This window comes from Jatropha curcas, chromosome 3, assembly GCF_041381405.1.
Source record: "Jatropha curcas cultivar XTBG-Jc1 chromosome 3, XTBG_Jcur_1.0, whole genome shotgun sequence".
In the NCBI taxonomy this organism is placed as follows: Eukaryota; Viridiplantae; Streptophyta; class Magnoliopsida; order Malpighiales; family Euphorbiaceae; genus Jatropha; species Jatropha curcas.
This window is the reverse complement of record NC_143153.1, coordinates 1929476-1945475: the sequence shown is the minus strand read 5'-3', so window position 1 is coordinate 1945475 and position 16000 is coordinate 1929476. Positions and strand designations below refer to the sequence as shown.

The 16000-nt window shown below is 34.7% G+C and overlaps 3 protein-coding genes and 1 pseudogene across 12 annotated transcripts; 3 read left to right on the top strand and 1 right to left on the bottom strand.

The window, feature by feature from the left end:
- Nucleotides 1–54: 54 nt before the first annotated feature.
- On the top strand, nt 55–6245 carry LOC105644616 (DNA (cytosine-5)-methyltransferase DRM2). 9 transcript variants are annotated; one of them, XM_020683626.3, is made up of 13 exons: nt 55–143; nt 257–316; nt 548–584; nt 1137–1168; nt 1279–1329; nt 1417–1554; nt 3447–3546; nt 3626–3669; nt 4090–4203; nt 4397–4481; nt 4660–4775; nt 4886–5620; nt 5717–6245. In XM_020683626.3, the coding sequence occupies exons 5-13, from the start codon at nt 1327–1329 to the stop codon at nt 6152–6154; spliced, it is 1773 nt and encodes a 590-aa protein (XP_020539285.1). In that variant the 5' UTR covers nt 55–143; nt 257–316; nt 548–584; nt 1137–1168; nt 1279–1326; the 3' UTR covers nt 6155–6245. The 9 variants fall into 9 exon arrangements, with proteins under 9 accessions (XP_020539285.1, XP_020539283.1, XP_089575875.1 ...); XM_020683624.3 differs by having other exon boundaries at nt 257–429; XM_089719749.1 differs by lacking the exon at nt 257–316 and adding an exon at nt 354–429 and having other exon boundaries at nt 78–256.
- A 666-nt stretch (nt 6246–6911) lies between these two features.
- LOC110010586 (putative DNA-directed RNA polymerase III subunit rpc6) lies at nt 6912–7630 on the top strand (annotated as a pseudogene).
- LOC105644617 (uncharacterized) lies at nt 7364–10367 on the top strand. Its single transcript, XM_012230028.4, has 9 exons — nt 7364–7502; nt 7638–7981; nt 8060–8143; nt 8236–8316; nt 8399–8538; nt 8638–8755; nt 8867–8927; nt 9914–9976; nt 10062–10367. Exons 2-9 carry the CDS (start codon nt 7920–7922, stop codon nt 10137–10139), a joined length of 687 nt encoding a protein of 228 aa, XP_012085418.1. The 5' UTR covers nt 7364–7502; nt 7638–7919; the 3' UTR covers nt 10140–10367.
- A 261-nt stretch (nt 10368–10628) lies between these two features.
- On the bottom strand, nt 10629–15134 carry LOC105644618 (SBP (S-ribonuclease binding protein) family protein). 2 transcript variants are annotated; one of them, XM_012230029.4, is made up of 5 exons: nt 14994–15134; nt 14827–14877; nt 12721–12888; nt 11584–11945; nt 10629–11324 (listed from the first exon to the last, which is right to left on the bottom strand). In XM_012230029.4, exons 3-5 carry the CDS (start codon nt 12824–12826, stop codon nt 10770–10772), a joined length of 1023 nt encoding a protein of 340 aa, XP_012085419.1. In that variant the 5' UTR covers nt 12827–12888; nt 14827–14877; nt 14994–15134; the 3' UTR covers nt 10629–10769. The 2 variants fall into 2 exon arrangements, with proteins under 2 accessions (XP_012085419.1, XP_012085420.1); XM_012230030.4 differs by having other exon boundaries at nt 12727–12888.
- Nucleotides 15135–16000: the final 866 nt, after the last annotated feature.

Sequence of the window (16000 nt, the reverse complement as noted above, 5' to 3'; positions counted from 1 at the left end):
ATTAAAGCGCGTGGAGTCTAAGATATTCGACACCTGCTGCGGCTGACAATGACATATAAAGAACAACAAAAACAACTTGCTTCATGCGAGAGGCGACATTACGCTGGACTGAAATCTTCCCTTTTCTTTCTCTAAAAGCTCTGGTTCGATTGCTTTGGTCTCTCGATTCACTAAGGATCTGTTTGGTTCGTTAAAACTTGTTTACTAATATTTTTGCTCCTTTCTCAGTTCCTTCCTTCTATCTTCTCATTTGCAGGCAAGTCTTTTCTCAGTTATGTAAATGCGGTATCACTTTTCACCTTTAATTCCGTTTCTGGTAATTCAGCTTCATCTGTATTTTTCTGAAACCCTAGGTTTCCCTTTAAGTAGAAAAAATAGTACATTTATTGGATTTTTCTGATAGTCTTTCTGGCACGCAAGCAATCTCTGGTATGCATTTGTTTTATTCATCAATGTTGTTTCTCTATTGTTACCATTTGGATCGATCATTTTTAGTTTCTACAAATCTGGTCGGTGTGTTTATCAACTTGTGTTGTTCATTATGCAGCGGTTTTAACTTCTCGTTAAAGCAAGCGAAAGCTCAGGTGAGTTGAGCTATAACTTATGTTGTTTGGGTTGGAAATGCAAAGTTAACTGTGGAGATTACAACAATACCCTTACTATGAAAATTATTTGTTAAAATATTTAGATTGATTAGATTTTTTTTTTAATGAAATATTAATTTATGAATATTAAAATTTGTTCTACTTGAAGAAAAAAATAGAAAGGAAAAAAAAAATAGAAGAAATATAAAAATAATCTGGGTTCTTAAAAAGTAAAATAGATAAAATGATAAATTAAAATTTTATAGCACCAAAAAGAAAAAAAAAAATTCTGGGAGTTCTCAGCCTATTAAATAGACATGAAAGAAGACCTTCTCTTACCTTAAAGGCTTAAACTTTCTTTCCAAACAATCTTAAACACTTAAATCTTACCTTGTCTTACAACCTCTCCAAAACCATCCATCCAGACAAACTATTATTTCTTTTACTGTGTAAGGTTGTTTAGTTTCATGAACTTATGATAAATTTTTGCATGTTCACAGCATCTAACTTATGCTTTTTTTTTTTTCTGTAATTTTTTTTGGAACATGTCAGTGCTTTGGTGGGAGAAGTTATTTTTTGGCCGTGTAAGATTGTTTTTTCATGAACTTATAACTTTAAGGCAAGCAAATTTTCGCATGTTCATAGCTTCTAAGTTTAACCCTTTTTTTTTTTTTGTATTTTTTTTCGGGATCAGCACTGGTGTCACTGCTTGGCGGGAAAAGTTAGAAGTTTGTTGATCAAAATGGTATTTTCTGTTGTTGATTTTGGATTTGGATGGCTATTCTTAATTTATTGTGAAGTTTTTCTGGTGATTTTGCTTTAATTTTGGTAGGATGCAAATGGTGCAAGTAGTGACAATGATAGTATTGACTGGAATACGGATGATGAGCTTGAGATCTGTAATGCATCTTCTCCTGATAATGGAATAATGAGTTCTGAGAGTCCAGAAGCTATTAGCGGCTCTGAGGAGGTAAGCTTTTTATCATTGCTATCAGTTCATTTTCCTTTTCCTTTTCTTTTTCTTTTTCTTTTTCCTTTTGAGCACGAACATATTATTCATTAAAAGAGGAGCATCCCATCCCCTGAATGAGTCTACATCGAAATGATAATTGAGATATGGGAATTTGGACACCATTGAATTTATCTTCCAGGCAACTGATCGTCTTGCCTAAGACTCTTGTATTAGTGATTGGGCTCAATTTGTTCAGGGGGCGGAATATTATGCATTAATTGACCATTTCAAATCCTCACCTGTTATACTGCTGCAATAATTCTCGGCCTGGCTGCCTCTTTTCATATTGAAACATTTTTCTTTCCTTCCAAATGATTCAGCATAGGCGGGCGATATGTTAATAATAGAGTTTTGATTCCACCAAATACCTTTAACATTTTCAATCTAGCTCTTAAAAGATATAAAGCCATTTGGATTTGGGGAGTATCTGTAAGTGCAAGGAACCTAATAGCTTTGGCATGGTAGCAAAGAAATAGGATGTTCTGACTCTTCTACAAATTAAGAACTATTCTTCCTTTATAAAGATTTAACATATAACAAGGTAATTATTAGCAGCTCTCCATTAGAAAACTTTTTTACTTAAGAAAGAACTTTGAATTTCCATTTTATCACCCATAATCCTGATGCCACATCATCACCACAGTACTTGCATTTATTATCTACATTATCGCGAAGAAAATGATAGATAGAGCAAATCATGTGCATGATATTACTATTATGGTGTCAGACTTGCCCACCACATCAATGGGCTAAATAGGGGTAGCTTTAATTGCTCAGCATTTTTCTGGAGGAAAAAAAAAATGTTGGTCATACAATCCCGCGGCTTTATGTAATGATAAGTTCAATAGGTTTGATATGAGCCTTCTGGAATCCCATTTCCTATGTATCTTTCCAGTATGTAAGCTTCTCTCAAATACTCCAATTCTTGATTGTCTCGTTCTTCCAAAATTTAGTATGTAGACTGTTTATGCTATCACAAAAGGTTATAGGAAACCTAAAGCACATGGTAATGTAAGTGGCATAGCCTGCCTGATCTTATAAGCACCTTCTACCTAACTGGGTGAGTGTTTTCTGTTTCCATGCCTCAGTTTTTGGGCCTTTCCGTCCTTCAAAAGGAAAGATGTGCCTTCTTTGAATTTCTTCACATGGGTGGCCAGCCAATGTTATTAATTGTTTGGATATAAAATTTGCATTTGAATCTTATACGCAGTCAGCCTTCTTTTGATGTCTAGTGCAGGGTATTTCTGCTAAAGTAAAGGTTGGACTGGTGGGAATTTAGAAACAGTCCAAGGGATGAACCGTGTTACTGCAAATTTTTAGAAACATGTATATTAGTCTCTTCTAAGGAAGATATTCCTAACAGCAAAATGTTATTAGCAAATACAATAGAGATATGGCAGGTCAATGTCAAGTGATTTTAAAGCCATTCGGGGCCCTCTTTAGCTTTACTGTTGCTAATAGCAGTTCTTTATCATAATGGTTTCTGTGGGCCTAGCCAGATTTTCCGAGAACTTTCATTTCCCAAAATCAGCTGTAGTCCCGAGATATCAATACTGCAAGGATATACAATTCATTGGCCAAAAGGGTTTTTCTAATTAATTTTTTATCAGAAAAATGTTATACAATAGAAATGCGCGCCAGCCCTCAAATTCCATTTGAACAAGCTGCATTCAGCATGGAGGAACGGGGGAACCTAATGTTTGAACTGAAACGTATTGTTTATCAGTTACATTGCGTCTTTCTTGTCTTTTCTACTAGAAATGTTATTGGATATACTGCTTGTGACTTTGTTTTATCTGTTTTTATTCACTCCATAAAGTCTTAGCTTGGTGTTTTACTTTTGAGCTCAGGCAAACTCTTTGACTGCTTCTTCAAGCTCCAGGATGGTTCATCACTTTGTGAATATGGGATTTTCTGAAGATTTGGTGATTCGTGCAATTGAGGAAAATGGTAACTATAGTTTAATGTATTAAAATCCTCAAATGCTAGCTTGCATTTTGAACTAAGAATTTTATTTGACCATTGATAGGCAAAGACGAAGCATCCATTCTGGATTCTCTTCTAACATACTCTGTGAGTTGTCCTTACTTTCTTTTTAATTCTGTTAGTAGCTAATTTATTTATTGTCATTGAATTGTCTGGATTGATGGCTTCACCACCTCACATTTGGGATAACCTTACCACAACATGCTAGAATGCCATACTTGCCAAGTAAGAAACTGTCCTAATAGTACCAAAAATGCCATAACTACAGCAGCAGAAGTCTGTTGGATTTACTTAGTATTAATTGAATTTACAATCCATATCAAAGTTCATGTTGTTGTCTATAATCACTATCAAGCGTCTCAACAGTTAGCTTTGGACAGGCTTCTAAATTTTTAGTTATTTTATAAAGATTGGATGGAACCATAAAGAAGTGATCAATCATGGTGGATGTCCGCATCAGTTTAGAGGAATATGACAGATGTCATGCATGTTTGTTGAGTTGTGCAGGCTCTTGAAAATTCAACTGAAGAACAGCCACATGTTACAAAATCATGCCATTTTAAATATGTAAGAAATTCTGCTGATGATCATCTTGATGAGGAATTTTTATCTAGAATAGATGTAAGTAACCTTTGCTTCACTTTATCTCTCTCATAATTTTTCATGATTAAGTATCTAACTTGATTGTGTTATGAGGAGTAGTTTTTAAATTTTCAGCCAATGTTCCTTCAAGTTGCTGATTTGTAGATTTTCTACAAATGCTATTCTATGAGTCATTTTTTATGATTACCATGGATTAACCATTTTCCCACAGGAAAACACAAAAGGTTTGCTAGAAGAGGACGAGAGTCTGTCTCTTCTAGTGGAGATGGGCTACTCCTTGAAGAAGCCATACAGTGGTGGGTAGATGGTAGTGTATTGTTGCATTAAATGTTTTACGCCCTCTAACTAATATCTCTTTCCCCTTTTAATTTGGTTGTAAAACCTCTATGATTATGCATGCTCCCTTCAGTCCACAAAGCATGTTTTATCTTCAGCTGGATTGTTTTCTTATAGCATCTGAATTAAACAATGTAGGTCCTAGTGCACATGTAGAAGAGTTGTCTGACTACATATCTGGTGCTCAATTAGACAAAGAACTGGATGCTGAGCTTGAAGATGATGTGCTTGAGATCTCTTCTTCTCGAACAAAGGTATGTAATATAGACCTCCTTGAATGATTATATGAAGTGATTGATACCCTACTTTAACTTGCCGAATCTGAGTCCTTGTTGTCTAATGCTGAGTTCTTCTTTATTGAAAGACAAGGACTGAGAATTTTACATGCAAAAATAAGAGGAAGTTGGACCTAAATGAGAGATTAAAGGGCCAGGGGTGCAAAGCAAGGAAGAAGAATCCACAGGAAGGAAATGAGGAGATACTTAACCTCCCTAATCCAATGATAGGATTTGGAATTCCTGATGAACCATGGTGCCTTATGGATAGGAGGCTTCCTGTGTTAGCTGCTGGCAAGCCATATTTTTATTATGAAAATGTGGCCCTTACTCCTAAGGGGGTGTGGAGTAAAATATCTCGGTTTTTGTATGAGATTGAGCCAGAGTTTGTTGATTCTAAATATTTCTGTGCTGCTGCAAGAAAAAGAGGTTATATTCATAACCTTCCAATTCAAGATCGTTTTCCCCTTTTGCCTAGACCACCAAAAACTATACACGAGGCCTTACCTTTAAGCAAGAAATGGTGGCCTTCATGGGATACAAGAAGAAAGTTCAATTGTCTCCTCACTACCTATGGGAGTGCTAGACTTACAGATAGGTTAAGGAAGGCACTAGAAGATTGTGATGGTGAGCCTACTCCAAGTGTCAAAAAGTATGTGCTTGATCAATGCAAAAGATGGAATTTAGTTTGGGTTGGCAAGAACAAACTTGCACCTCTAGAGCCTGATGAAATGGAGATACTGCTAGGATTTCCAAAGGACCATACAAGAGGTGGTGGAATTAGTAGGAGTGATAGATACAAGGGACTTGGAAATTCTTTTCAGGTCAGTACATTTATCTTTCACTTTCCTCTCTTGGTTCTTTGCTTCACATATTAAAAATTGATTGAATATGAGCAAATTGAATGATTTGGTTTTCAGGTTGACACAGTTGCATACCATCTTTCAGTCCTAAAGGATCGGTTTCCTAATGGAATTAATGTGCTCTCTCTCTTCTCTGGAATTGGTGGTGCTGAAGTAGCATTACACAGACTTGGGATACCCATAAAGAATGTGGTCTCGGTTGAAATTTCAGAAGTGAACAGAAACATTGTACGAAGCTGGTGGGAGCAAACACACCAGAAAGGTCATCTTATTGAAATTGAAGATATCCGGAAAGTTGATGGTCGTAGTCTGGAGCGGTGGATGCACTCATTTGGTGGGTTTGACCTTGTGATTGGTGGGAGTCCCTGCAATAACCTTGCTGGCGGCAACCGAGTAAGCAGAGAAGGGCTTGAGGGTGAACAATCTTCCTTGTTCTATGACTATTTCAGAGTTCTTGAACTTGTTAGGAATACACGGGGGACTGCTGAGGATTAATAGAGAGAATTGATCCATAAAGTTCTTTTTATACAAACATGCAGTTACAATTTAGCTGTAGAATTTCAAAAAATTTGAAATTGTTTTGCTCCATGCAGATATATACAAACAACTTTTGTAAGTTGGTCGGATTTATTGAAAATTTTAATTGTGCCAAAAAATTTGGTTTTTGTCTCAATTAATTAATTAATTAATTTCTAATATTTTTTTATCATTATTTACTTATTTTTAATATCGAAGACTTGTTTGTTTAGCTATTCATGATAGCTAGAAATCGATGAATGCAAAATAGTTATTAAAATATATTATTTTCTATTTTAATGTGTTATATAAGTAATATATTATTTTACGGTAATAATTAATAGTTTTTTATTATTTATAAATAGTTATAAATAAAATCATCTAAGTAAGATAAAACAGCTTAGCTAAGAGCTTCCTGAATTGTTGATATGTCTATGTAAAGGCGGGCTTGTAAGTTTGGGTCAAGAGCCCATTAATTGCCAAGGTTTCAAATGACGTCGTTTTAATGGCACCGCCGTTAGTAGGTTCATAAACTGGCCTTAAATAGTCTCTGCTCGTGTCAATCCGGTTGAGGATCGTCGGAGGCAACAAAAATCTTATGCGTCACTGCTTGAAGATCTCAAGGTAATCAGTTAAACACTGATTACCTCGCTGCTTACCTTCAATATATGATTATTCAGATTTCATATATTTAGTAAAATTGAAGAAAATCATCAAAACAATAGTGGTTTTACTGATGAAACGCGGGCGATGGAGCTCAATTGGTGCAGGAACGCTAGCCAAATCCGAGCGAAAAGTGTTAGAATTCATAAAAAGCAAAGTGCACGACGTAATAGCAAGGTATCAAATTAAGTACGGAACGCAATTAGCTGATACAATAAGAACCAAATCGATAAATTCTCTCAAATAGAAAAATCTCATCAAAGAAGTTGTTAATGTCAAAAACAAGAAGACTAAACACTCCATGGGTATAGAATTCGAGCCTGCAGAAGAACTAACTAGAGGACAATGGTACACAAATGGAGAGCTTGATGTGCAATTTATCAAAAGATTGAGAGAAATTTGTTTGATGTTAATTAAGAAAAGATTAGCTTCAGCAGAACAAATAGCAGATAGTGTTAACAAGATTGGAGCTGTGTAGGGCGGAATTAGTAAAGATAAGATTGAGCAGATATTGAAAATGATGGTTTTGGAGGGTGAGATTGAGCAGTGAGTAGTAATGGAGAAGTGTGTTACAAGGTTTCACTTCCAAAATTGTCCAAATTGAATCCATTTTCTTCAATTCCTTGTGGGGTTTGTCTCCAGCTTAGAAATTGCAGTCTTGATGGTATCGTCTCTCCAACTACTAACTGTCTGTTTGAATGTTATTATTTATATATATAAATTAATTAAATTTCATTAATTAATAATAATAGCTTTCTTATCCCGTGGGCTTAAGATATTCTCTTCTGAACATTGATAGGTTAGGCCGGGCTCATGTGCAATTGTTGCATTTTATTATTATGAATTTCAGCTGTTCGGGTTCTAACTCGGTCCATCTTATGAATCCAAGCTTAGAAAAACCCAATTCAAACAGAAAAGTTTCTCCGCTCTGGTCTGTTTTGTGGTCGTCCATCGTCGTTATGCTATTGCATACCCGCCATCTCCGTTTCCTGGGGGGATTCAATTTCGATTTCAATGTCATTTGCAATTTTACATTTCGAAGACAATTAATTAAGGGTTTTGGAAAGGGGAACCCAGAAAAATGCCTCGATACAAAAACGAGTCTCCCACAATTCGCGTTTATACTGTCTGCGATGAATCAAGGTCATTGTCTATTGTCTCAAACGCCATTGGAACTCTCATAATTTCAATATTAACCCTTTTTGATTTTCTGGATATCAGATATTTGATTGTGAGAAACGTTCCCGCTTTAGGATGCGGCGATGATTTGTTGAAACTTTTTGCTACCTATGGAGACATTGAAGAGTGAGTTCTTTTCTCCGCCTGTGTTTCCTTTTTCCATTAATTTCCTTATATAGTTATTTTAAATTTCGTTATTTTGATTTTTTTTTTTTCAGTTTTAAACCTATGGACGCTGAAGACTCTGAACCATTTACTGATGTTTACTGGATCAAGTTTCGTTCGGTCAGCAATGCCAGGTGATTGAAATGGAGATTGTTAATAATTTTCTGTGGTAATAATTGAACGTAGTAGTGTTTTTGAATCACTTTTAGTTTACAGGTTTGCAAAGAGAAAATTGGATGAGTTTATTTTTCTGGGGAATAAATTGCAGGTCTCATGTGCACCTCAGTTTGAGAGCCTTTCTGATACAAAGGACAAGTTAGAAGGAAGAAGACAGGAAGTACACGCAAGATTGAACCGTCAGTTCTATATCTTTTTATTATATACCTATCTATATAATAATTATTGCAATTGTCAATAATTAGTATCAAATGTATACTGTCTTATGTTATTTTCAGTTGGAAGATCCAAAGGGCTTAAAGTTCATAGTTCGGTTGTTTCAAGTGAGACTTCATTGCTTACAGCTACCTCACAGACCATCTACATTTCTCAGCATATAAACTCTAACGAGGTTTTGTAAGTTTTTTAAACTTGATATCCTATCATCTGCCGTAGAAGCTTTCTTGGTGGTTTAGGTTTTTTTACTTTATTGGATTTGATAATATGTCTATATCTTACTTTTTGAAGGAACTCTGTAGGATCACAACAAATAAACAATCCTCCTATATCACGGGTTTCCTCTGATCAGGTTTGTTGCTCCTGTTTTACTGACATTTGGATAGTCTCTCTTTTTCTTTTTCTTATCCTTTCTTTTTTTCTAGGTTGTATTTTAAGGTGCATAACTGTTTTCTGATGTGATTAGGTGCATAGAGATATCCTAGGCGTTTTGTTGCCTGATAAATTTAAGTGATTAAAATGGCTTGATTCCGGTCCTTAGTACAACAGGTAGTTTCGTGATTGGATGAGCTCTTGTTAAGAGTACGGGAATAGGATCGTGTTACAGGGCGATTTACAGGAAAGTCTAATTCAATTAACTTCCCCTTGTCCTGATTCTTCTTGCGACCTATTGTGATAATTAACTCAACTTGAAAACCTTGGACCTCGTAAGAGAGAGCTCCAGATCTCTGTGTTTGAGTGAAATTCTGACTTCCCTTTGTATTATTCTAATTGTCCTTAAATAGGACTAGACTTACTACATGAATAGGAAACTTATAAATTAGGCTCCTTAAAAATAGAAATAAATGCAACTCCTATACTAAAGGGGAGTAGACAACTTGAATTTAAATACCCTAAAGTGACAGCCAAGCCTTAAACAACTGCCAAAATTAATTGCCTTTCCTAACATAGGATCTCCCACAAAGGCATCCACAACAGCTCTCCAATGGTTTTTGAATTGCAGAGTCAAATTCCAATGGTTTTTATCATTTTCTTTTTTGGAATTTAATAGTTGTTATCTTGAGTACCGTTTGGCTTGTGAAAATTATTGTTTCTTGTTCATTTATCATAATGTTTCATTGCCTGAAATACCGCGAGAAGAATGCAAAGAATATAAGACATCAAAATGCTAGTAGACTTGAAATATTATCTGCAACACATAAAATGCAGCATTCATCTGTGAAAATTTGTGTTTGGTGCCTGATTAACAAGATAAATCATTGAAAATTCAACATTACTTTTACACTTGTGGTTGTGTAGAGGCTGTTTTGTAATTTTCATTATTGTCTTTATTCACAGGAATATTTCCTTTCAGACTCTATGAATCAGACTGTTAAATTGGTCAGGGAAAAGCTCAATAAGGTGACTAATCTGCATACTATTCTTTTAAAATCCTTTGTTGAATCTTATAGAAGGAATCAATAAATTCTCTTTGTATTTCTTATAGATTCAATCCAGTACTGAACATATACAAGGTGGGCCTGCTTCCAAGAAGACAAAAATTGACAATAGAAGAAGAATCTAATGGAACTATTGTGATGGAGCAAATCATCTAATTCAGAGTTTAGTTTTTGGACTAGTTTCAGCCGCCCTTGACATTCTGTCGGTACTATGAAACCATAGGTAATACAAAGTGGCTGACTGTTACTATTTTGAGCTCTTTTCCACGTGAGGTTGTGTAAAATGTGTATAAACAACTGCTTGATGCGACTCTGATTTATTAATGAGTCAAAGAAGATAATTTTGCCCATGATATGATAATTATTTTCAGGTGATTTTGTCCTTTCCGTTTATTTGTCTTTTTTGAAACAGAAGCAATTTGAAAGCCTACAAATTATATCTTTTCGATGCAATGAGAAGGTAGATCAAATAGATTGATGACAGGATCCAAAGATATCTCGTGCAGAAGCATTGCTTTGAAATCAAGCTAATCAAATTAAATCAAATCAATAGTTGCTTTGAAATCAAGCTAATCAAATCAAATCAAATCATTAATGGTTGAGGGGGGAATAGATGCAAGATAATCACCCAAACTTCATCTTAAATATATGTAGTTACTCCACATACAACTAATTTTTCAGGTAAGGAAACCTTTTAACATATATCTGACAGCAAGAAGATTGTAGGTAACTTTCTGAGTGATTTGCTTTGTAATTTAGGACAAATATACTTGAACACTAGAAGTTTTGATCAACTGGCATACAGGACAGACACCTATTAACATATCACAGTCTTTACATAAACATAAATGCCTACAAGGCATTAACAACATGCACACCTCCTTCGATTTGCAAGCCCTGCAGGTCATATGATCCTTCAAACCGCCTTGGTAATTCCTGGAGAGAGCTCTTGCAGGCCCACCTGGAATATTCAGGTAGTTGGTAGGGTCAATGTAAGAGGCAGCATCATCGACTTCGCTGTCTCCGAATCCTTCCTTTCCTTGGTCACCGCCCTGTGAAATTGCCTGCTGGAGGTTGCTCTTCAGAACATTCACAACTGATTCATTGTATTTTGCTCTGTAATGCCAATTCTGAGCTTCCATGGCCACTTGCTTTATTCTCTCAATTAATTCCTTGTTTTTACGATTCATATTCTCTATCTCTAGGTCTTTTTCCCATAGCTTCTTGGTTACACCCTTCTCAATGGCAGTAAGAAAAGAAGTAATATGTCTCTGCTTCATGTCCCTTAACCCCTTAGCCATGTGCTCTTCCTGTTTTAAGAAAAGATCACTTGAAAAATTATTCCAATTTAAAAGTTACTTGAAAAATTGCAAGGAGTGTATTCTAGTTTCAAGCATTCAAGAAAAAAAGGCGGCAAATTTAGCAGAATAGCACTGAAGTTCATGTGGAGTAAGTGTAACCAATTTGAAGAAACAGCCAGTTATCTTTACCGTGCAATAAAAGTTCAGGATACAAAGGCAATCAACTTATCTAACATGCAATATTGGATTATTGGAGTGGTGACAGTACCTGAATCTTAATATACTGATCAAATTCTTCTTTCTGCTGATCAAGTTCAGTCCTAATATTATCACCAAGAGACAATATGATTGACGGAGCTGCTGTCATACTTCCACTTGCAGAAGTTACAGATGAGTTGCGTTCATCATCATCATATGACAACCGTAACCCAGTTGATACAGGGTTTGGGTTTGGAATGCTAGCTGAGCGGTCGGCTTCATCTTGACATATGTTATAATTTAAGGAAATCTGCAGCTTTTGCTGTCTACTGAAATCTTCTGTTTCCCTGCCTCTCTTATTTGGGCGAAGCATAGGGGTCATATGCTCATTCCCAAAATAATTCACAGGATCAACGCTACATCCAGCTGGGACTGATGCAAAAATTGCAAATAAGATATCAGAAAAACTACTTCAAATAAAATATTACATAAGAGAGCGAGAGCGAGAGCGAGAGAGCATTTCACATTAAGGGGATGGGTAAATCATATAATCTAAAACCAAAACCAAAGAGATCATTTGTAGTTCGGATATCTTCTACCAGTGTTCCATGAAGTACTCATAGCTAAGATATACTACCATATTAATTCAATATTTAAATTATTAACCTTTATCTTCAAATTTCACAAGCATAGCAAAATTGGTCCCAGGCACTAAAACAAAATAAATGTTACCCAACTTTCAATGGCTAACAACCAAATTTAAACAAATAACAAACATACAATTGCTGTCAAGACAAAATACTGGAGTATGTAATTGGAAACTCAGTAATCTTATCAACAATAATTGTTGCCTTAAATTTTTCCATTGGGAAAAGAAAAGGTCACTGCAATCAATGCTTTCATAATTGAAGATTTTATAGTATGTGAATATTTTATTTGCACGATTTCCCATTCTAACAACATTTTTGTCACATATACTTGTCTCAAAAGTTAACCACCTTCGAGAAGTACGTTTTATCCTGTAAAGCAGGACAAATAAGACAAATGCCTCCCAATCAGCACTTAGTAGAAAACTTCGCCAAAAAGAACTATCCGAAAGGTAAATAACTAATGTAAAAGTATAGATTCATACAACATATAGAGAGAATACATTTACAGTACAAGTAAGCCAAAAAAAAAAAAAAAATTTAATGAGATGAGAACTCACAATTACCAAATAATTGAAGCTGATTCGAAGGATTATTCTGATAGTGCATACGATTCTCATCCATGAAAACAGGAAGCAGAGGATTACTGTTGTTGCCTCCCAACATTTTCTACTTTAGCATAAAATATATAGCGTCCCAAGATTGATACAATAATAGTGAGATTTCACCTGTGAAAGCAAAGGCAAATTCATTCTGTCAATACCAAAATTGTCATTATGCCTAGTTCCACATTGCATCAAGTTTTCATTCAAGGAAAAAAAAACACATTAACATTTCAAATTTTAATAATATAACAAAACAAACGAGAAGAAAATATTTGGGGACTGAGACAACAAGACTATAAATTAATTAGTTGGAGAACAAAACTTAGAAGTATAGGATCATCTGTACTGTCTTTCATCAAATACAGGTCAGTAAACTGCAGAGCATAATACAATGACTTTTACACTGGCAACCTAACGAGGAAAGTAGGTAAAAAGGAAGTTCTTGTACAACATACAAAACTACTACGAAACATTAGACCAAAAAATTCTTATATGGTAATAAATCTGTAGTTTTCCTAGATAGAATACAAAATTCCAAATAGGAAAAGGATCCAAACAACTAAACAGGGAAAATTAGAAGGAAAAAAAAAAAAAAAAACTAAACTAAATTATCAAGTTGAGAATTAAAAGAAAATAGTTTCTGAATTTCTTATATGCCTGTGTCTACACTCAATCGGCGGAGACTTCCGCAAAAACATGATTCAAATAGTACATCCTATATTTTCAATTGGAGTTTCAAATTGAAAATTTAAACTCAACCATCAACAAGACCTAAGCTAGATGGGGCACCTTTATTGCAAATGCAAGAATCAAAACTAACTTCTGAGAAGTTACCTTGAAATTAAGAAATTGCAAGAAAACAGGCATAATCATAACCAAATAAGCATATATAAATGAGACATGAATAAGAGATCTCATTTGAGTGATAATGCAGTTTAGAACTAAATGAAGTTTGTGGTCTTGTTGGGAAGCAGTGCACATCATGAATCACATAGTAGTCAGTAAAACAACAAATAAATGTTCGGTTTCTCAAAGATTCAAAAAGCAACTCTGAACGAGAAATATGGAATGCAAATTCCTCCTATTGATAAGAATCTGTAAAGACTAAATCAAGGCCACCGGACTATAGCATTACATAGCACGTATGTGTTTGCGCTAGTCACCAAAGATTGATCTTCATTCTCTATTAACATTTCAATTAAAAAAAAATGTACATTCTAATTGAAGCATCGCCATTCACCACTTCACCTCATCAATTAAGTTCAAACTTCACGCTATTGGTTTATTTCCATATTCTTTAAGCACAGAAGCTTACAGGCATGTACATCATCAGTACATGTTTTCAGGGAGAAGAATGCACACTTGCCTCCCACTTACTCATCTCTGTCACAAGAAATTTAGGATTTTACAATTTAACTATGTTAAACCAATTCCTCAATCACATGCCACAAGCACCTGAAGACCTTAAGATTGCATTAAACAGGGTTCAAAGCCAAAAATGTGCAATGGCCTGAAGGCAATCAAAGTGTACCAGTTAAAAGAGCAAATAGATCAAAACAGAGATGACAATGAAATATCCCAAATGATTTCTCTCCTTCACACATCAAACAATAGGTGATGACGAACAATAATCATAGATAGTCTGACCATATTATTGACAATAAAATGTAAAGGAGATAAAGAGTACATTCAAAACGAGATCAATCAATCACTCAATTTTCAACGATACATACCCTCAAATGTGAGAGTCTCCCAGAAATGAAATATAGAGGGGAAAAAAAGAGAGATGAACATGGATGTGCGATTAAGAGAAAATGGAAGAAAATCACGTAAGAAATTCCATTGGAGGTAAGATTTTGATACTATAGGATAATGATAACCAAATACAGAAATGCAAGGGAAATCCAAAAGCACATCTAACAAACTTAACAACTAAAAGATTTACATCTTCATCAAGATTCACATGAATCTCCTAACGTCATCCAACCCAAGAAAAAAAAATCTGTGAATCAGAGGGAACAAAAAAACATGTCATCAATAATAAGGGAGAAACCAAATAACCTGAATATGCAAAACTGCTGAAAATCTTTAATAACAAAGTGCCTGCAGATCCTGCAAACAGACAACAAAGGAAAAGCAATGTAAAAAATCCAAATACGAAAAACCAAGAATAATACATACATAGAGAGAAAACCCAAATCACAAAACAACAAATAAAAAACAGATACCTCAAGAAACAGAAACGTTTTCAATAATCAGAGAGAATAACCGATCATCTAGGATCTGAACCGACGAAAAACAAAACACGGGTTTTCAAGAATAGGAACGGAATAAGGTTAATGATAATTAATGGCCAAGGAAGAAAGAAAAAGAGAGTAGGAATTGGAGGAACAAATAATTGAAACAAAGAATAAATGGAAGGGAGAAAGAAAAGAAAAGAAAAAAAAAAAAAAAGAAAAGAAACGGTAATGGAGTGGGGGTAAGGTGTGATGGTACTGGCAGGCAAAGGGGAGTCAGGGACTGCTATCTATGCTATTGCTAGTGGTTACGTAAACTAAAAATTTTCTCTTCACTTCTTTTTTTTTTTTGTTCCTATTCTTTTTCTTTTTCTTTTTTTCTCTTTCGTTTTCTTTCTTGGAATCAGTAAAAAGGAAAATGCAAAGGGGTAAAAACATGGAAGGAAACAAGGAAAATTTTCTGATTAACAGAGAAGACAGAAGAGTGAGGGTCCCACTTAAGCATAGAGGAAGACGAAGGAAGGAAGGAAAGGTAGAAAGAAAAGTTATTTTCTCTTATTAGTTTTGTTTTTCTCCTTTTCTGGAATCAACTGTTTAGAGGAGAGTAAGTCTATCCACCAAATACAAACAAACAAACAAAGAAAAATTTTAAATGCCTCTATAATTTTCTACCGACCCTTTTCCATTATTTTTCTTGCGTCTTTAATATCAACTCAGTTTTCCCCATTAGCTTTGAATTTTATAACCAACAAAGCTTTGTTAAATAAGTAGAAATAGAATGCATAATGGATCAGAAATAGTATTCAAATATACTCATTCTAATAGTGATTTCAAACTCCTGATTCTACAAGTAATGTTCATTTAAATATTCAATAACTCTTACTATATATGTTTTATATAAATATATTTAAATGCTAAACTCTCAATTTTTCTATATTTTACAAGTTTTGTTAGGGAAATTTGAAAAAAAAAATGCATTTTAGAATCAAATAAAAAAT